At 39.9% G+C, this 22,834-nt stretch overlaps 1 protein-coding gene across 4 annotated transcripts in view; it reads right to left on the bottom strand.

Moving 5' to 3' along the window:
- Positions 1-161: 161 nt before the first annotated feature.
- Positions 162-22,834, bottom strand: part of ACTR3B (actin related protein 3B) — a 43,938-nt gene continuing 21,265 nt past the window's right edge. For 2 of the 4 annotated variants that reach the window (XM_034759979.1, XM_034759982.1), the window contains 8 exons: positions 22,734-22,829; positions 22,469-22,576; positions 20,601-20,744; positions 19,530-19,703; positions 15,912-16,004; positions 2,382-2,507; positions 1,689-1,772; positions 162-1,079 (listed from right to left, as the gene is read on the bottom strand). In XM_034759979.1, the coding sequence (XP_034615870.1) occupies positions 945-1,079; positions 1,689-1,772; positions 2,382-2,507; positions 15,912-16,004; positions 19,530-19,703; positions 20,601-20,744; positions 22,469-22,576; positions 22,734-22,829 (960 nt within the window). In that variant the 3' untranslated portion in view covers positions 162-944. Of the gene's footprint in view, positions 1,084-1,688; positions 1,773-2,381; positions 2,508-15,911; positions 16,005-19,529; positions 19,704-20,600; positions 20,745-22,468; positions 22,577-22,733; positions 22,830-22,834 lie in introns of all 4 variants that reach the window. The other 2 variants (XM_034759980.1, XM_034759981.1) reach the window with 2 other exon arrangements.

The raw sequence follows: 22,834 nt of genomic DNA, 5'->3' as shown, positions 1-22,834 counted from the left end.
GACGAGAAGCAGCGCGGGCGAGGGACGTGCTGGCCGCGGCTTCTCGCCGCCCCCATTGGCCCGGGACAGTGAATCGCGGCCAGTGGGAGCCGCGATCGGCCGAACCTGATGCGTCAGCAGGTAAATAAAACTGGCCCGGCCCGCCAGGGTGCTTACCCTGGCGAGCCGCGTGCCAAACGTTGCCGACCCCTGATATAGGCTGTAATAAATCTCAAACAATCCAGTAAACTGCTTAAAGTTCATGTCACTCAAACAAAATACCATTTTCTAGCACACGTGGCAAAAACAAAAAAAGAAAAAAAAATCTTTTTTTGTTTTGCCAACAAGACGCACCAGTACAAATCCAGTACATGCCTCGCAATTGGAAACTTGTAACATCACTCCATGCCACTGATAGCTGTTTGTGCTTCGAACTCGCATTTCACCCTCCCAATATCATCAACTTGAAAATAATGTGAAACATACATTTGTATTCCAAGTTTAGAACATTTATGTACAAAGAAAGGCCCCAATCCCGCAATGTAATCTGTGCAGGTGGACACTTATACCCATGCAGAGTCCCACTGAAGGCAATGGGACTCCACACAGGTACAGCGATCCATCCATTGAGGTTGGATTGCAGGATAACAGCCTAAGTGGGAAAGGCTTAAATCCTTTTTCCTTTCCAGAGGCAGTAAGACAATGCTGTAATCTTCTAGACTGACTCCAATAGTGTTTTGCACATTCTCCTAAACAGAGACGTGTCTATTACCTAGAAGCTCACATTTAGGAAGGAAGAGAGGGATAGGTTTTAAAGGTAGTTGGCACATAAATGGCTTTCACTGAAATGGTTTTGGGCCGTATGTAGTGCACTATGAGATCCAAACGCTCCAAGAGATGAACGTCCACTTCTTGCTTCAATATTTACAGTAACTGCTGCCTTCTTCCATTTCAGAAGAGTTTCTTCACCAGCAAGATATCTGACCCATGACTTCCATTAGACAAGTGCTATGACATGACTCCAAAGACAGGATTATGACGACAAATACTAGGGCCATATTCTTCATAGTCCTTCTTGGTGTGACATACTTGGAAAAACTCTGTCTAAGGAAAAACAAAAATAAATCAAGAACATAAAACTGCAGAAACCGGTCAATAAATCTATACACCAGTAAAGGATCATCTATATAACTGTATTTTTTCTGGACTACAGTGCTGGGACATGGTGCTATCCCCTTAAGAGCAGAGCAAGCTAGGAACTCTTTGGCGAATCAAATGAAAGTTAATGAGTGGAAAACTGTCTGGGGGAGGGTCTAGTGAAGTCAGTATAAATTGTGCCCAGTTTTCTTGTATTTGTTTCTCTTATGATTAATAAGCTAGGATTGGGCCTTGAATCCCAAGAGTCTTTGCAATTCTTAAGCACTGATTTATGGAATTCGGGTGATCCCATGTTATAGATGTCAAATACGGGATAGTTCAAAAGTGGGTCAAATTCTGAAGTCCTTAATCAGATAAAACTCATCGGTTCAATGGGGGGTTTTCCCAATTAAAAACTGGGTAAAGATTCCAGGATTTGTTAAGTTTCAGTATAGCATGTACCATTTCACCAAAGTGAAAGCATATTAAAGTGGGTATGCATATCAAACATGTCCAATGGCAGAAAGATTGCACAGAAAGGACAATTCAGAAAGATTTTCATGAAGACATACTGTTGAAGCAAGCATGGAACCTCCAAACCAAACTGCATAGCGCTGCATCTGGTGTGTTATCACTTGAACTTCAACTGGTTTGGGCTAGAAAGTAAAATGGTTCAAATTTAGTCAATCATATAATTTTATTTTGCTGGCAAGTGTCTCTTCTCTGAATGAGAGAGGCACACATCTTTACCCAGGGCTGGAAGCTCCCGTGTTCCTCCACCCCCACTGCAGAGCACACAATCCACACCTTCCTTCAGGAAAGCAGGTCTCAGTGCCTCCTCAGGACTTGTTAATGAAGTTCCATGCCCTGAGTTATACCATACACGGAAGGGGATTGCAATGGACACATCCTTCCCCACTAGAGATTAAGTTCTATTATCACTCTGCACCTAGTTTCCATTGTCATTGAGAGAAGGGGCCCTTGATGCTGCTTGCTAACCTACATCTCCTATAAGGCAATACAACAGGTTGCCACTGCACCACCAGGTGTATGGTTAACCACCTGTTTTAATGGTACATACAACGTAATTTTATTAATATGGTGCAGATGCAGCTGAACTCTACATCTGGTTACCCTCATATGTCCCATGCTCCCTGGGTTCTTATGCAGAAATGAAATCTATTAATTAACGCAATAGTTGCTTTAAAGCATTCACATTCATTTCACTCACTCATGTAACCGATATATTTGAAATTCTTGTTCACCTTTATCCGACCACCACTGAGTTCTTCGCTTAGTTTCAATCTTGCATCCACTATTCTTTTCAAGTCTCTCTGTAGTCGACGTCCAAAATCCCTGAACATTGTGGATCCTCCTGAAAGAACCACATTCTACAAGACAAAGACAAGAAACTCTTCCTTTACGTGCAAAAGTCAATTTCCCAACAAGAACTGTTCTGAAGCTGTCAAAGTATACAAAATACCCCACCCCCTCATTCGCACAGCAGGCCCGCAACTCTGTCTTACTTGGAGGCAAGTTAGTTTTCTTGAATTGGTTTCTTTACATTTCACTTTATGCTTGACAAAAAAATGTTAAAAATACCAGCTTTGAGCTACATTTCAGGGTTTTAAGACAAGTATGTGATTAAAAAGAGAAAACCAGACATTAAAATGGCATGTTGGTGATCCATGTACCTGCTTACTGCTAGCCACTTCTTAATGTGTTTTTAAACTTTTATTACCCTCTTGCAAAAGCAATATAGCTGCATAAATCAAAGCACATGTATTCTATACTGCATCATCAGCGAAGTTACTGGAGATAATCCAGATAAGGAGTTTTATTCTTGGCGTCAAATAAAGCTTTAGGTTTGTCATGATATGTTTTGGGAAATCATAACAATGACAAGTTACATATTTCATTAACCAATTGACCTTTTCAGACCCAGCCCTCCAAATATAGTTACTGTTGAGTTTTGTGCCACTTCATGATTTCAAAGGTACCTGGCCAACAAACACTATAACAGAGAGAGGTACAATATCCCAGACTTCTCTTTTCTTTAAGTGTCTTACTTCAGAGGGTGCCCACCTATACCTGATTGTCTTGTATTGCCCTAGGTTTTCAGGGCCCTATTGAAAGCCCACTAGTCTGGTCCTGTGCACTCCAATGGATTGTGGTAAGACACTAAATACAGGACATTGAAAAATCATATGTACATTCACTTACTGTCCTGCAACTCTGAGAATTAATGAAATTGTTTCAGAGCTTTGGAAGATGACAAACAGGAGCCTGGAAACTTAAATCCTGTGTATCTAACACAGCCCAGGCAGTGGCACAGCAAGCACCTCTACAAGGTGTCTAATCCCTGACTGAAGACATGCTCCATAAGGGTCAGAAAGAAACTCCGTCTGTGTCCGTTCACTCTGCTGCAACTACAAACCAAGGTGCCAATTAGTACTTACTGCAATCACTTTTGTGGTGCGGACCACATATACTAGGAGCTTTACTAAATGTGATCAGGCACTCATTTCATGCAGACCAAGCTTCTATCAGATGGTAAAAGTTTTCTGACACCACAGACCTAGACTGGAATTCAGCCACTGAACCAGAAGTGAAAGATTCCCTGTAGCAATCCTTTGAACTATCCAGTCCCCATGTAGATTTTTTTTTAAATAAAGAAAGTCCTGGAGTCCATGACATCTGTAATAAACATTCATCTTGCAGGATGCAGAATTAACTGCTTGGGGTTAATTTTAATAATGGATAGAAGAAAACCTTGTTTTCCCTTGTAAAATAAAAGAACAGCTTGCTTCTCTGTTTATGATGATAATCTGGGCATTTGTCAAAGTCCTGTTGACAGAAAAAGTGTGACTTGGGGGTTCATTCAGATTACATTTAATAACATAAGCAAAAAAAGAATGCTATGGAGAAGAGGTCCTTGCAAAAATATATATATTTTACACACACACACACACATACATTAATAAAGAGTTTAAAAAAATAAAAAAAAAAGCTTGAATCTGCCATCAAAACCAGAGCAGCTGCAGCAAATACCAAAATGAAGTGCAGAAAAATTAAGCAAGGTCTTCTCTCTGTCCAGATGAGTTACTAGCTGCAGATGGAATATGCAAAAGGAAAACAGTTCAATATGCAAAAGCAAAACAGAGGTGGTTTTTAAAAAAAAAAAAGGGGGACCATTGGAACTTATTTGATGAAATGGGAATTAAGAAGATGCCATCAAAATCTATTGCTTGGAAGATAGCCTAGAGAGGGACAGTGATAATTCTGTTCAGGATTTAAGCAAGTTCAACTGTAAATTTCTTGGATGAAGTGAGAGCGATAAAAAAAAAAAAAAAAAAAAAAAAAGAGGAAAAGAGGAGAGTAAGAGTCTTATAGAGCACATGATTTAAAATGGTCTTCCTAGAAAGGAAGTGTGCAACTAACTACAAACCTAATATCCTCCCACTGCTACTGTTGCTATTACAGCAAACTTTTTAAGGGGGCAAATTACACGTTGTTCAGAAGGTACTTCCAACTTGGATATACTATAACAGAACACAGAAAATATTTCTAAATGACTGTAAACGCTGTTGTACATGAAGAACATCAGAGGCATTAAAACATGTTGGGAAAATAGTGAATCATCTCAACTGATATCTGGACAAGCCAGGTCAAATTTGTTGCAGATCTTAAGTATTTCTTTAATGGCGCATTTGCTATACCAAATATTTTTTTTAACATTAGATCACACTTGTTAATAGATTATTAGATAACCTCTCAGAATTCTTCTGTTAAATGTGTGGCTGCCAGTGCTGGGCCAAACCTAAGACCGCTTTGACAGAAGACAGCTGTGTTCACATCTAGGCTTCAACACATTGCCTGAACTCAGGAGATCTGTTTTCTCCCAGGAGAACAAAAGCCAAAATGTTTTTGTGCACAAGGCAAAAGGAATCTGCATACATTTTTGTCACTCAACCAAAGCATCAGAACCATCTAGAAATGGAGGGCAAAGCAAATTGCCAACACCCTCCTCCTAAAAAAAATTTAAACATTACAAAAACCCAAAACCCTATTGTCTTGGACATTTTACCAGGTAGAACTCAGCATTACATTCAAAACGCTACTAGAGCAAAAGACTTCTGTGAAGCATGTTAAAAAAGATTGGTCATACTAAAAACCTCAGCATTTCACCACAATGACATGCCCTGGAATTCTTCAGCCTTCTAGAGGAAGCCTGTCAGGGAAGGTGAAGTCTAAACAGCTGTTCTCATCCAGGCAGTTCTTTTAATCAAGATTTTTAAAATATTGTGCTTGAACATGGAGAATCTGTAGACTCAGAAGAAAACTAAGCAGACCACAGGACCCACTGCAGACACTGTCATGATATCCCTCAGGAGCCAGACAGATCCAGTTAAAAGATCTTATTTTTCAAAGAGATAGCCCTAAACAAGAAGCGGGTTTTAAAACGTGCTTTTCCTTAATGGACAAATAACATATATATGCAAGACTAGCTACACGGGATGGACTGAACAATACAGTGAGCCCCCATGTGAGTTCACATTTCAGGGACAACTAGGAAAATTAACTCCACCCCTCCAAGTAGAGAACACATTACCCTCTAAAGCAGTGGGTTTCAATATTTTTCATTTGTGGACCCCTACAAAATTTTGAATCGAGGTACGGACCCCTTTGGAAATCTTAGACATAGTCTGCCCACACTGAGAGGTCCAAGGACCACAGGTTGAAAACCACTGCTCTCAAGTGACTGGCAGGAACAAAAGACTTCCCCTTACACTTGCTTCCCTTGCTTTTAATATTAAGCAAACGCCCCCTGGGATACTGAAGTCTGAGAGATGGTACAGATGAGACATCTCCCAGCCCTTGCTGTACTAGGCTGAACAGGTTTCATTGCCTTTCATATTTACCAGAGTTTCAACTTCTCACTTTCAAAAGCTTGTCAAATGGGTCTCTCCTTCCTATTGATTACCTGAAATAAAACTGGCTTAACATGCCACAGAAATTTGATGCAAGCACTAATAAGACTTATTGCTGGGCAACAACGGAAAATCAGTTGAAGCCACATGTGACTTCAGCAAGTCAATTAATTTCTTTGTCTCGGTTCTCCGTTAAAAGGAACAATATTTACCAGCCTCTCAGACACATTATGGGGTTTAATATTTGTAAAGCAGTTTTAAGATAAAGGGCTATACAAATAGCAAATATGATTGGGATAATTACACACACAAGTATTACACTGAGACAAAAGATTAGACAGTACCTTGCTGTAGGGAACATGTGCCAGACTTGAGTTTGGGCTTGGATAACTTTATTTGGTCAAATGCTAAATGGAGTTTATATTATGGAATGCTAAAGCAGCTCTGATTTTAGGTGAAAGGACACTGGAGTAGGCCATGCACTCATCCTGGGCTTGGCCTCCTCTCAGAGTCCCTTTTGCCCTGTCATGTTTACTGTCACAAGGAAAGAGTGGAAGTGTGTGAAAGAATAATTGACAATTAACCTTTAATTATATTTAGTGAAGTGAGAATGTGCCTTATTCCATTAGTTAGAAGTCTCTTGCCAGCTCCTCATACCAGCCTGATTTTATTGACTTACAATGAAGACATCAGCTGCTGGTCAGCAACAGATTTTGCAAGAAAATGTCCACCTCAATTGGAATCTTCTACTATGACCTCAGATCAAGAAACCAAATGATTGGTCCATGATGAGCTATAGCCAACACACTGGAATCTCTAAGTGGAAAAGGATGGTCCCTGAGGCAGAGCAAGGGGACACTGAACCCTATACAAGACTTACCATGCAGAAGGAAAGCGGGGATTCTCGCACATCAACACCTGAACCTGTATCCTGCTATCTTCCCTGGACTAGCCATCCAGAGAAGAAGTGAAAGACTGATCATCAGCTAAGCCAAGCCTTAAGTCTACAAATAACAGAGAGAAGAAACCGACCACCTCCCCTTGCATATGAAACAAGCTCAAGTTATTTACAACACCGGAACTAGTTCTTAGCTAAGACCAATCACATGAATTCCAGATTCTATGACCTGGTGTACACTTAAAAATTAGATTTACTAAGTAACCTAGTTACTTAGCTCAGGGGTGTGAAAAGTTTCATGTTCTGGGCACCGTAGTTAGATTGACCTAACCCTGGTGTCCATGCGGCAAGGTTGATGGAACAATTCTTCTGTCAACCTAGCCACCATCTCTCAGGGGGTGGATTAACTACATAGACCAAAAAGCCCCTTCCGTCATCATGGGGAGCATCTAGCGCTACAGCAGCACAGCTGCAGCTGTGGCGCTTCTGCTTTTAGCAGACTCTTAGCCCAATTTATTAGATTAAAAGAAAGGCATTCTTCCTTAATTCCCTGGGAAGCACTGAAGTAATTCTTATGTTAACTTTATAAATTGATTTAATAATCTTTGTATTGGTGAGCTGGATAAATTGAACTGCTGATCTATTGATTGAATTTCAATTGTAACCTTAATTTGATCATTGCATTGTGTTATATTTCATTAGTTTGGGGAAGTCAGGAGTAAATTAGATAGTGATTTTTTTAGCTTCATATTTGTTTGCTTATTCTTTTAATTAATCTATGAAAGCAACTAGACTGGTTCTTCTCCCAAATCTTCATTGTAGGAAAACAACCTATTTAGAGGTAAAGGTAAATAAATTGAGTCACAACTGGAGCCATATTTTAATTATTTGATTAAAATCCTATTACAACTACACTGCATGTCAGGAAGATGCCTTGTAATCAACAATGTATTTCTGAACTAAACTTGACTTTTAGACATGAATAAGCAGGACTTAAAATTCCCTTAAAAGTACATTTTCAGTACATACTTAACATTTGGGTGTAATTTCCAGCTCAGGTAGACATACCCGCACGAATACACTAAAAACAGCAGTGTAGCAGTACCTGCGGGCTGCCCCGATTATGCACCTGGGGTTTCAGATGGGATTGCACTCGGGGCAGCCAGCCCGCCCTACTGCCTGTGCAGTCACAGCTTCACTGCTATCTTTAGCCTGCTAGCTCAGATATGCCTACCCCAACTGGAAATGACACCTCCATCTCCACATCATACCTTAAGAGGGTCACCTCAGCTGTTCTTCTGAATGATTAAGAGAGGCACAGTATGTCAAGCCTGTAACCAGACTACGTCATTAGTAAGTCTCCAATCAGACTGTAAATAAATTAAGACATTACCACAGAATCAATTTAACAATCTGTTAGCAAATTCCAAGATCATACAGATTAATTCAGCTCATCCCAAATAACAATAATGTAAAGTTTAACCTACTTTTTACACTACATTTTGTACAAGCAGACAATCATTTGTTTTGGGTATAGTTCCCACTCACTTATAATTTGTAACAGCAAAGGTTTAGGTGATGTAACTGGTTCATGTACTAGTTCTTCATAACAATGAATAGGGGTCAAATTCCAGTTGTAACAAGCTAAAATGGGCATTGCTCAATCCTAGTCCCCATTTGTCAGAACTGTAAAACCACCACAGAGTTTGGCATAAGCAGAAGCCTTGAAAGGACCCAGACCGTGTGGGTAAGTCAAGTCTAACATACTTTATGCAGCATCTGAACACACCGTACTTGGAGCATGTGTCCATCACCACCATTTTTAGTCATCCATGTGCAGTATGTAGTCATACACTTCACAGCCCGCTAAGGGAATGCACATCACTTCTCACTGGATGAGAAAAAGTGGAGGTTGGAACTATGGGGAGATCTTTTCTCCGCAGCACAGGGAGATAGCAGCAGCCATCTTTAATCTCTCCCAACAGCTGGGCTGAATGCCATAGAGTAAAGAAGTGACATGGGCTCTCTTAAGAGCTGCCACTGAAGAGGAAGAGAAGGGTTCCTCCTTAATGCTCCTGCAGGGGCTGCACTATGGCAACAGTACTGATAGGATGGCACGCCCCACGCTGAGCAACAGGAAGAAAGATAGAAATAAGTTGCTTAACTTCTGTAGTCAAAACTCAGTGCCAAGAGATGCTTTAACATGGACCTAATGGCATCACCACCAGCACTGGTCCCTCCTGCCAGCCTCCCTGCTCTGCACTCCCATTAATCTGCCAACTGTGGATTTTCTATTTGCTGAAGCACAGATCAGCGAGATTCTCGATAACATTTCCAAAGCTTCACATAGTTTCGGAAGAACCAAAAATGCAGAAAAGAAAACTGAGGACAATTGAGCTGGGAACTGCTGCAGAATAAATCCTCATTTGTAATTCACAAATCACCATATTTGGTTATTGGACCTGAAAACATGTACAGTATGACGGTCAGACAGTGCCACCTACCTATCATTCAGTGCATTTTTTTAAGCAACCTTCAGAAAGGGTTTAAAATGGCATGATATGTTAGAAGACTTCAGAGGAAAATTTTCACCACCACCCATAATTGTTCTTAACCCTCCACATTCCAACAGATATGCACAAGTAGAACTCCTATGTGCCACATACTGTGGAGAGTATCTTACAGCTTGGGGGAGAGACATGACACATGCTCAGAAGCAGAATGTGCTACCAGAAACTCAGTTAGATGTCAGGATGGTTCAGCTGGGAGATAGAGCTCAAGTCTCATGACAGAACACAGATTCACACCTAATGCTGACCCCATAGTGCAGCAGCAGGGAGATACTGCACCCTGAAACTCTATTTTTCAAGTGAGACCTTAAACAGTGAGCAGAGATCACTGTTGCCCATTTGTGACCAAAAGTAACCTACATGCTACTGTAATAATCTTTGTACAAAATATGCCCTGCGAGGTATCATTTGAAAACTAACAACTTGCTGGTCAATAAAATCATGCTGAAATGTACATAGCAACATTATATGTAAAGTTATTAATTCCCCCTGTATGATAATGTTAGCACATGTTCAGACCCACACAGCCCTGACTAGGCATTTGTTAAATCCTAAACAAAGGAATGTATGTTAACCTCAATTTACATGTAAGTAGTAAACAGAGTCCTGGAGACAGCAAGAGGGAGAAATGGCAAGAGACAATGCACATCTGTATTTCAGAAAGAGCATCACCAGACTCCATGTCACCTTCATTACTGTTTGAATGAACTTTGCTTTGAGGGGTAATCCTCAGAAGAGTGCACTTCAAAGGGTGACCGGACCATAAAAGTGAGGGGCAAAAACACCCCAAAGCATCTCTCCCTCTCTCACCTAAGATGACAAAGGAACCGGCCTTTTGATCCTGGGGAAGATTCTGGCCTGAGAATTTGGTTATCCCTGTTACTGGGAACTTATGGTAAGGATTATTTTTTTTACCTTGAACCAAGTCTAGCTTCTTAAGTTTTAGCTACTAGAAAACATTTTATCTTTATTTTTCTGTAACCATTTCTGACTTTAATGATATGTGAATTCACTTAAAATCTCTTTCTTTGTAGATAAATAATCTTGTTTTATTTTTAATCTAAATGAATCCAGTGTTGTGTTTAAACTGAACAGTTTGGTAACTCCAGTTAAAGCAGAAAACTGTTGAATATTGATCTTTTACAGGGGTAATGAACCTCTAATACCTGAATTGCTTAGGAGAGGGCTGGACAGTGCAGACCATGTTTTGGGGGAAAATTCAGGATTGGGGGCGTGTTGGGGGTCACCCTGCAAGTAATTAGCTTCCAACAGCCTTGCTTGAGTGTGGCTGGCATATTGCTGACAGGCTGCTGGGATCAGACTTGCTGTACTAGGGCAGTAGCTATATACAGACATTCGTATTGTTTATTGATATGCTGTTTGTGAGCAGCGCAGGTTGGGAGCTACAACAGCAAAGCACTGTGAGGCACCCAAGGTTGCAGGGCAGGCAGTGACACACCACCTGGATTGCACCCTGGAATGTGACACCATCTCAGTTGCATATCCAAGTGGAAGTTAAAGACAGAATGAGAGTTCAAAAAGAGCTGATATTCTCAGAATTCTGGCCAATGAGCACCATTCCTCCCATAAAAACCCTGAGACTGTCAATGACTATATGTGAACTATGTCAAACTTGTGAGTAATGCTCTCCAGTCAACTTCACAACCATTGTCCAGCCAAAATTTAATGCATTATTTTAAAAAGACTTATGATGCTATGGCTATTAGAACTACTACATAAACCCAGATCTAAATTAATCATATTAAAACACATTCATTCAAGATCTTTTGCAGTCATCTCTGAATACAGGTGGTACTAACTCCCTCACATAACCTGAACATTTTTTTCCCCAACGCTTCACTCCTCCCTGCTTCCACACATTTGCTCTCAGTAGATGAGAGAACGGGAGGGAATAAAGAAATGAGTGATGGGGATGCCAGCTGCACTACTCTTAGAGCCCCTCCTGCTGACCAAGACAGGCACAGATCTTAGGAGCTGGCAATCAATTCGAGCCTCCTGGTCAGATGAGATTACAGCAGCCACCAAAAAAACTAGAAGGTACTACTGAGAAATTTTAATTGAGCAAAAATGAGGCAGATCAGATAGGTAAGAACAACGGCATGCCGTGAATTTTCTGTAGCTATCTGTCACCAACAGAAATGTTCTTTTACAAAGATCGAGAAATTTTACAAGAATTATATAAGACCATTGAGCGCATCGGTAAAATTACTGTAACTATATCCACAATTGCACCATGGGCCTTGGATGTTTGACTACTGCTCCCTTCACAACACTCAGGGCATGTCTACACTTACCTCCAGAGCGATCGATCCAGCGGGGGTCGATTTATCGCATCTAGTGAAGATGTGATAAATCAACCGGCGAGTGCTCTCCCGTCAACTCCGGTACTCCACTGGAGCAAGAAGCATATGCGCAGTTGACGGAGGAGCGTCAGCAGTCGACCTACTGCAGTGAAGACACTATTTTCATAGCTGAAGTTGCGTAACTTAGACCGACTTAGCTCGCCCCTCCTGCCCCCAGTGTAGTCCAGGCCCCAGATTTCATCATATTATGGAATCATTGGTGTGCAAGAGACATGGTGAGCTTTAGTTTCAAGACTTCCTATAACACTTTCAGATAAATAAAATGGTAATCTCGGGACAACAACACTGAAGATCATCCAGTACTAGGGTGACCAGACAGCAAGTGTGAAAAATCGGGACAGGGGTGGGGGGTAATAAGAACCTATATAAGAAAAAAACCCAAAAATCATGACTGTCCCTATAAAATCAGGACATCTGGTCACCCTATCCAGTACTAACATCTGCTACAGTCATGTTATTACCTGTAGAGACAACAGGGAGCCAGACAGCTATAGAAAGCGGAGGTGGGTTTTCAGCTCGGAAGTAGACTGGGTGTGTATTATTCCCTATAATACTGAAAATAAGTACACTTACTATTTACCTAGTGACTCAGACAAACTTATGTGCCTCTGCCAAACCCAAGTAAAATTCTTTTCCATCCTATTGCTCTCTCCCTCTTTAGCCACTTTTACCAACAGCAACTTTGACTTCAAAATAATTAACATAAGGGTTAGAAAAAAGGATAAATTGGGGGAAAACAGGGGAATGGAAAGGGTAAAAATCATCATAGGTGCTCAACAGGGCAAAAATTACAAGAGTGAAGCAACAAGTCTGGAACCCATCCTTAAGTAGAACTAGGGAAGCTGGACCCTTTGGGGAGATCTGAACTTAACTTTTACTTGGAGGCTCCCACTGGTGGGTGGACTTGTCCCCTGTTGCCCTGACTGAGCCCAGGTGGAAGACGCGCCTCTTATAGAATCATAGACTCTCAGGGTTGGAAGGGACCTCAGGAAGTCATCTAGTCCAACCCCCTGCTCAAAGCAGGACCAATCCCCAGACAGATTTTTACCCCAGTTCCCTAAATGACCCCCTCAAGGATTGAACTCACAACCCTGGGTTTAACAGGCCAATGCTCAAACCACTGAGCTATCCCTCCCCCCTTATCAGTCATTCACAGGATTTCTACCTTCTGAAAGTTCAGCACAATGAGAAAGGGCAGCACAGCAGGGAAGCCCTAAGATCTCTCAGCCAGAATGGAAAATCTGTACGTGAGTGAAAACTGGTGAGAGGGAAGAGGAACAGAATGGAAGAGAGAGAGAACAACAAAAGAGTGTGATCTACTAACAGTGTCCATAGGGGACATCCTAAGGGAATCTATAGTACTGTGTTTAGCTTTTAAGTTACTGCTGCATTCTAGAAATACTTAAGATACACAGACAGGGATCAGAGTGGAAGAAAGCCTATTACTTAGTCACCAAGTAAAAATCCCCACTAGACACTATGATTTCTGGACTGGTAGTTCACCTCAAACATCTCCTTTCAGTTTCCTTCTATTTTCCTTTCCCCTATTCCAAGTACAGAAATAAAATCATAAAAATAGGCCTCCGTATTATGTCTTCTCTCTGCTTCCAGTCCCTAGTGACCTGCCCATCTTCTTCCATCTAAGGAAAGAGCAGCACTTCCCATCAATTATTTTGGAACTATTAACTCCATGTAAAGAGAGACAAAGGAATCAATGCTTCCCAGAAGTAAAGTCAAGATGGAGTAACAGGAGTTTAAAAAAAAAAAAAAAAAAAACCACTGGCAGTACTATGCCTAAAAAGTAATAAAGTGAACAAGGAGAAAAGGCAAATAAATATCTCACTTGGTGACTTAGCCAAGGAAAGGTTATTTGCCAGGCTGACTTTGATGCTAAAAAGGGGAGCCAGATTTAGCTTTTATAAACTAGCGAAGTGGCAACCCTGGTTAGTGCATGCAGCCATGCCATCTCATTGTGATCCTGACAGACCTCAGATTAATTCAGCATGGAACTAATCAATATTTGACAGGGAGACCAACTTCTCCCCAAAAAAGAAACACCTACATGCGGAGGAGAGTGGTACTAGCAATTCAGGAGGTGGCACTAATCAATTCCCTAGCACTGGGTGCAGGAAATGCCCTTTTGGAGTTGTGGTCTCTTAGAAAAAAAGAAGTATGGACAGACTAAATACCTGTGGGCACTGAAGCTCTCATTAGATTTTTTACAAAACTAGAAAAAAATTAATCTTGGGGTCCTAATCAAAATGCCAGTTATCCCAACTGTGTCAACTTTATACAGTATTTTTTACTTCCTGTCCTGAACTGTTGTGCAGACTTGCTGTGCAGGGTTCATTAGGTCTCTATTTACAGAAGGCACTATAGAAATAAGATATTTTTAGCAAGCAAAGAAAAAGGAAGAGTGCATTAAAAATGGAGACTTCAAATAAAAAAAACACTCTCAAGTCTGGAAAGACCAGACTGAGCTGTTAAGTAAATAAGCCACTCACAAATTTGGTCACAAAACATCTACTGGTTTCGAGTGGCCCCGAGAGCTGACTTAGGGCTTGTCTACACTACCACGTGGGGTTGATCTAAGATACACAACTTCAGCTATGTGAATAGCGTAGCTGAAGTCGACATAGATCTATTTACTTCGGTGTCTTCACTGCGGTAAGTCAACAGCTGACGCTCTCCCGTCAACTCCGCTTGCGCTCCTCATTCTGGTGGAGTACCGGAGTCGATGGCAGAGCGCTCAGTTGTTGATTTATCGTGTCTATACTAGACGCGATAAATTGACCCCCGCTGGATCAATAGCTGCCCGCCAACCTGGCAAGTAGTGTAGACGAGCCCTTACTTAGCATACCTGCTTTACTGAGCAAAATGATTTCCAGCACCATCCCACATACACCACCTTTGAAAGGCCAACATTACTATGTAACTCACACCTCAACAACCACCACCACATTCAACAACCAGGGAAGATGCATTTGAGGTCAGCTGTGAGGAGATCAAGCTATCTTCTTAGTCAACTTAGGAGAAAACCATCACCACTTATATAGGTAAACAAACAAACCTCCACAATAACCTGGCATCTTTTACTCATCTGAAGTGCATCACAGCTGCAATGGTGAAAAACAACGAACATAGGTTGTCCTTCCAACTCAGAGAAAGCTCACTGCAGGCCTATGTTTTAAAGTCAGACTGAGGATTTATGGGCTGTAGTTAAGGAATCTCCATTTTCATATTCTAACAAGCCGGTAACAAAGATCTCTCTTGGCTGAGGCCTGATAAACGTATTCAGGGTTAATAGCCTGGATTACGTCACTATTTTTTCTTCTTTACATATTTTAATACCTAGCTTCAGTATTTAGCTATTTGGGGGGAGGGAAGGGGGAAATGCAAGAGTCAAGATTACCAAAAACATACAAGTTTTCAAGCCATGGTATATTAATAAATTTCTAGGAACTCAAATTATAATCCCAGCTCTGCTACAGACTCCACATGTGGCTTGGGCAGGTTACTTAACTTCTCTGCCTCAGTTCTCCATTGGTAACATGGAGATAACACTTACCAATTTCACATGGCTGTTGCAAGAATTCAAGTGCTTCAAAAATGAAAAACAGTAAATACTAAGTACCTTTCAATAAGAAATCCAAGTTATTTGGATTCCCGCAGAAAGTTTTTTTCTAGTACACCTCTACCCCGACATAACGCGACCCGATATAACACTAATTCGGATACAACGTGGTAAAGCAGATCTCCAAGGGGGCGGGGCTGCGTGCTCCGGCAGATCAAAGCAAGTTCGATAGAACACGGTTTCACCTATAACACGGTAAGATTTTTTGGCTCCCGGGGACAGCATTATATCGGGGTAGAGGTGTAGTACTTATACCTAGAGCTTGCCTTTCCCATACCAGATGGGAATGGTACTTACATAATTAAATAGTTCATTGTGAGAATATGGGCCTTTAATTTTCAGGTGTAGTGAGTCAGTCTTACCACAAAAAGACCATACCTTATATAATGGACGACGAACATCAATGGGACAGTTCTGTATAACTTCATCAACTACATCCGAAATGGATTCCATAAAATCTGGATTAGCAAGCTAAAAGAAGTGGAATACAGACATACAAATGACATGAGAGGACTCTAGAGTTAATTTCCATGAACAATATGTTACAGCAACATTTTTCTGTAAAAAATTCACAGGGGCTGATGTTGCTTCTCCTTATTCAATATGGTATGTACTTGTAGTGACCAAAATAAACTCCTCTATATAAATAAAAGGGAAATAATGCCACAGAGGTGTTAAAAATTTTTACTGTTATAGTAAAATATAGGCTTTATTTCACTCTCCAAATCTTTAGACTAATCTTAATATTTGCCCTGCCTCAACTCCAAATCGTGTATTTCACTGCCAATAGAGTTGTATATCAAGAGGGTATATCAACAGATATGTAAACATACACAATCTAAAGTTCAACTGTGTGTGTGTGTGTGTGTGTGTGTGTGTGTGTGTGTGTGTGTATGTATATGTATATGTATATGTATATATATATATATATATATATATAGGACGTATAAAAAATTAAGATTGAGAAATCAAGCACTCATGCTTTAGGAAATTAATGATGAGCTCTTCCGCAATATTAAACTCAGCCATATTGTGCATATTAATAGCATTTACATTTAAGGAAAAGGGACAGAAGAAGATATAACACATATGCAGCATGGATAGATTAACGTTGAGGCAGGAGAGAGATTTGGAATTTTCTGACTTCAGTGCTAGACATCTTAACCCTAATGTAACAATGCTCCTGTTCCGCTGTCTGCAGGGATTGAACGTGGGATCTCTGGATCCAAAAGTTTACTGAGCTAATGAATAAGGTCCACTAGCTCAGAGGCAGTAGCAGACTCAAATCTATAATAAATTATCTGGCCACTAGAGCGGTCAGAGAGCCACAATGTTAGCATGGATCACTCCAACACTGCATTAACATTAGTTTAAATTCCCTTTAAAAAAAGGTAAAACAAGTCTTGTTCTTATTTGTACATGGCCAAGCACACACTCGGTTAAATGCAAACCTGGCTAACATCCTCTAAAATTGAAGAGCCAAATGGCCTGGTATCCAAATATTCAAGTGTCCCAATATCTTTATGTAAGTTAGACTTAATGGACATGGTTTTTCTAAGGCTGTCTTACACTACGAGCTAGGGCTGTGATTCCACTGCTCACATGCACATACTTGAGCTGGCCATCACTGAACTAGCGAGAATATAAACAGTAGGGTAGACACAGTAACACTAGTAGTGGCAGCAGAGGTACGGCTGAACCGTGCTGAATACAAATCTTCTTGAAACCAAGGATACGTAGTCGGCATGGCTCTGCTGTCTCTTTACTACCACTCCCCACGCTCCCACCGCTACATCGCTATTTATACTTGCTCTAGCTCGATGAGAGACGGCACGAGTAATTGTACACAAGCACTACACACCAGTAGCTTGCAGCCTAAATTAATTATAGACTTTGCTCACATGTGGCAAAGTAATAGAGAGTTACAAGTCAGTGATCAAGTCACTCCAATAGATGAAAATAAAGCATTTCACCACAGCTGCGACCATCTGTGGTGTGTTTATTAAAAATGTCACAGGATATGTTTCTTGCAGACCCTGCACCATGGTGTGGCATGAATGGACTGAAGCATTTTTGTTTAGTTTTGTTTTGTGTTTTAACAGAATTGACACATTCAGCTGGCATGCCAACCCAATTCAATCTGGGGTAGGGATCAGATATTCAACAGTGGTTCTTTGCTCCCGGATTCTGGAGTAGTGCAGGCAGTGCACTTGGCCTCCTGTCACATCAAGATCAGTGCTAGAAGGCTCCAGAGGGAACTACACCCAGCCTGCCATGTCTTTGTAATAATGTAGGGTAGGGGCCTGAAGAATGATTAAAAACACTTTAAAAAATTAAGTGAGCAGAGATCTTAGGACTTTCAAGGATCACAGCCCTTCACTCAGATGCTAGGGATGAATATGGGCTTAGAGGTGCTGTCTGAAGCCAGTACCAACACATAAGACGACACATATGGGTGAAACTTTTTCATATTGTGGACACTTCTCAGAGTTTCCCTTATGGGCCAACTTTTCCTTCCAATTACAATAGTTTTTGGTGACATACATTAGTAACATTCGGGCAGTATTAATGAGACAAGATGAAAATAAACGTTTCTTTAATGGGGATGGATGCAGCTGTTACATTAAATTCCCCCACATTTTGCACCTGTTGTTTTTCCCCTCTTTAGATATATGATTTTTGTGTTTGTCAGTACCAGATCTCCACAACTGCCATAGCCAGCATTATTCTATTCTTTCCTGATCATGCTGCAGCTTGGATCTAGCTGTATATTCAGTATCTCTCCAATTTTGATCATGACTGACTTTACACCAAACATGTAGCATTTGCCCAGATGTTGAAAGGGTTCTGGGTTTTTTGTATTTAAAGTTTGGATGTCCAAAAAAAACCCTTCTGTGTACCCTATAAGAGCTCTAAACGAGATACACCCAGCAGGAAGAGTAAGTATTTTCAGGGTGGATAGATGCTTTAGCATAGTCCAGAATCACTGCAGTATACTCCAAGCAGGTGACTTCAAGCAGGTGGGCTAACTCACTGACCCATGCACCAGAAAACCCTTTCCAGCCACAGGATTTCCTTTCTGGGTTCAGTTATATTTCTTCAGATTAAGTTGTTTAACACAAGTTCAACATATCGATTATGTCCTTTTCCCCTCACCCTGGGTCTTTTGCAGGAGCCTACCTACCACCTACAGGATACACTCCACAGGCTGTCTGCCTGGAAGAAAGGCGAGCATCTCTGCTTCCTAGCCTTCGCCCTGTAAGCCATCTGTCTGAGTCATATAAACTGGGTTCTTTCCCCTGCCATGGGGGGCCTACTTGACACAGCTCTCACAAGTGAACTACTTGCTGTGCGGGTTGTTTGTTAGGTGGGAAACATCATGACATGTCAGTTATGCTTATACAATCAATGGTAATTTTAAATATACTCAGACCTGCTTAATGACAACCAATTTTAAGAGACTTGATTCAAGGATGAATTTGGCCTTCAGTTTTACAAGGACAGTCACTATAATAGGATCTGTTTATTGGAGTTTCCTTACCTAAAAGGCACCTCAAATATAAGTGTCCAAGAATTAAAATACTACTTCTGGTAAATTGCTATAAGCAGGAGTGATGTTCAAAGGGTTTGACTATACAACTAAATATGCTGTATATAATTCATGAAGTTTGCTAATTTAAATCAGTATTTAAAAAAAAAGAAAAAAGCCTCAGTCAAGATCTGAGATTTCAGGTAAATGTTTTTTGTTTTAGTTTATGTTTCTGAAAAACTGAAAGATTTAGACATTATATACCTCCACAGGAAAAACAAAAGATTAGGCAGTTATCTACCTATTATTGTGCGTCTGTGCATATATTAACTACAAGTCTTCCAGCCCTCTCAGACAAGGCTTACTGGTATTTATAATTTCCACAAGGTGGTGCTCTTGCATCAAGAATTATATTGCACTTTTTTACAAAAAAAAATAAAAATGCAATGCTAGGCACTGTTTCTTACCTCAGGATGAAAGAAAATTTCAGGTCCAAGAAACCTTTCATAACCAATATCTATAATGAATTTATTTTTGTTGATTGCATTGATGCCTGTGTACTGTTTGATCCATTTTTGTGGATTTATATCATATTTGGCAAATTCTTTTACTATGTCAGGGCAAATGTAACAATATTTTTCCTGTAAAGAAATACCATGCATTAAAAGTTGCCTAAATTGATCATACCTAATTATTAAATACATTAAGGAATATTTCAGAAAAACAGTGAAAATTACTTAATTGGAGAATCAAAAGCAAGGTCTAAATCTATTAACCTACGATTCACATTTGGTAACTACTGTTCTTACAATTCTAACCTTATTCTTAACAGACTGGTCAGGAAAAGTCCTACATAATCAATTGGTAAGGCCCCCAATCCTGCATTAAGAGATGCACAAGACCCCATTAATTTCAATGGGGCTCCGCACTGGCAAACTCCTTAACTTACATGGAATGTCTCTGAAATCGCTCCACCTGTATGCATTTCATAGAATCATAGAATATCAGGGTTGGAAGGGACCTCAGGAGGTCATCTAGTCCAACCCCCTGCTCAAAGCAGGACCAATCCCCAATTTTTGCCCCGATCTCTAAATGGCTCCCTCAAGAATTGAACTCACAACCCTGGGTTTAGCAGGCCAACGGTCAAACCACTGAGATATCCCTGGTGATCATCCCAGTAATATTATGCAATGTATGCAAGACTCAGAGGTCGAGGTTTTATGGAGAATTTTCTTAACTAGCATAGTTCAAATTTGAAGCAAACACTAAAGCCTGAATCAAATCCCAATTTCACCTTTAAAACACGTACATATTAATTCTAAAGAAAAAAGTCTTGCTTGATAATTATTCATATTTCTCCTGGTTTCCGCTTTACATCTTTTCCCCCTCATTTTGTGAAGAACTTAAATAGAAGGAAAAGTATAGTTAGACAATTCCTATATTTGTATATGTAAAAAGGGTCACTGGCAATATGTTAAAACAAAAAACAAAAATCTACCTCTCTTAAAAGAAAGGTAAATTTCACATCAAATTTTTACCTTTATGGCTTTTGCTGTCTCCAGAGACTGTTCAGGGGGAATTCCTACCTCCCTCTCCCTTAGGATCTGCTGAATGAAATATGTAATATCTCTACCTGCAATAGGGATATGTTTGATGCAACTTCCAATTACATAACCTTCTGCCTATGGAAAAAAAATGCTTAGAAAAAGCTGGTGTATGAAGTACCAAAAGTTAACAGCAGAATATAATTTCATTTTTTCCCCAGCAGCTTCTTGGGTTTTTTAAAAAAAACGAAAAGTGAAATTTTGGCACCTTTCAAAGTGACCTCAAATTTGTAAACCCTAATGATGCTAGATGCTACTTTCTAAGGCCCTTGATTACTATTTGCAGAACTAATGCTGCTTAATATTATCTAATACAAAAATCAGCAGTGAATGTAAAAAGGTTAAAGGATAATCTTAAATGCATGCTGAAGATAGAGACGTTCCAACTATGAGGTCTTTTTCAGGAATGATCTAAAAAGGCAAAAAGTATTCATGAGAAGAGAAAGTAGGTAACCTGCATGAGAAACTGAAAAATGGATAGAGAAGAACAAAGGTTACAAAAAATACCGAAGAAACAACAACAAAAACTATTAAAGGAAGGGAAAGTGACCAAAAAACACAGTAAGGAAAAGTGATGTTTTAAAATGCATCGTGAAAAAGGTAATAAATAAAGACAAGAGAAAAAGGAACAGGGTAATATATTGGCCATAGCTAGTAATAGTAAACACAGCAATGACTATTCATATGGCAAGCTTGTGTTGTTTCTAATAGTTCCCATTTTAAGTTCCGTATAGCAAATACTGCAGGGTATAGATAACTACCAACATGCAATAAGCTTAAAAATGTTAATGGAGCCCACAGCACTATAATATATTGCAGTACTTAGATGTCATTCAGGCACATTACCTGTTTCGCAAATATACTGGATGGCATAATTGGAACAGAAATTAGAGTGCATAAATAATGATTACATCTTTGTATCCTGAGAGGTTTAGACAATTAGAAATTGACTAGATGCTTGTGTTGTATTTATATAAGCTTGCATTTTTTTCACACAGGTAACGTGCACTCTAATTTTTTTTAGAATAGCATAAGGAAATACCCCATATGTGAAAGGTAGAATACTATACAAATGTCCAGCCAAAAACTTTTTGGATATGGAACTCAACACACAGAAAAGTGCTACACATTCAGGCAAAGATGAAACCTCTCCATTCTGTGAGAATATCCACTACACTGACCAACTTTCCAAATTTGAGCAGTATTAACAAATATTGGTCATGGGAAAATTTGGATACAGCAGGATGCGTGGACAGGATTTATACAAGAATAGGAATCTCCAATAGGCATATTGGCTCCTTTTTCATGGCCTTCATATTGGAAGACAGGATACTGGGCTAGAGGGACCTATTGGTCTGAGCCAGTATGGCAGTTCTTACTGACCTCAAAGAGAAAGAGCTGTAATGGTATTTAATGAACTTGGATTTCAATTTTTTCCAAAACCACAACTACTGTAACCACATTATGAAGACTCATTTGAAAAATGCTGACTTTTTTATGTAAAATATCACCACTATAAAGTTTAAAATTTTAAAAATCTGATTTATAGTTACATATCTTCTATTGCATAAATTTCTAATGCATTATCTATAATTTGGTCCTAAAATTAATATGACAGTGTCCCTTTAACACATTATATATACACACATTCCTTTTCCCTAACCTCCACTACTCCTCCACAGTGTCACCATTAATATCCATAAAATCTGGAAAAAATAAAATTGGTCTATTAACTGAAGACCAAGAAAACTTTCACAGTCACACAAACAATTTAAGATCTTAAACTGCATCCTACCACCTACCACAGGAATTACATGTGTTACTCCATCACCACTGTCAATGACTATTCCTGTTAATGTACGTTCGCCAACCTGCCGTGAAGTCCAAGATGCGGCTAAGGCCAACACTGCCTAGATAAGAAACAAAGTTAATATTTAGATATGGATAGAACATGTTAACAGATAATCTTAGAAGATCCTGCTTCAAACATTTCAGGTATATGCTTGCAGAAGACCATACATACTCCAGCTATACTGTACTTTAGAAGTATAGATTCACTTTGTTCACCTGAACAGCAATGTAAAGTCCTGGTACGTTAAAAGATTCAAACATGATTTCTGCAAGATACTCTCTGTTTTCTGGAGTGTTCAGTGGAGGTTCTGTCTGTA

The sequence above is a fragment of the Trachemys scripta genome, chromosome 2, assembly GCF_013100865.1.
Source record: "Trachemys scripta elegans isolate TJP31775 chromosome 2, CAS_Tse_1.0, whole genome shotgun sequence".
Lineage (NCBI taxonomy): Eukaryota > Metazoa > Chordata > Testudines > Emydidae > Trachemys > Trachemys scripta.
Note: the sequence above shows the minus strand (reverse complement) of the source record. Positions and strands in the feature narration are given on the sequence as shown.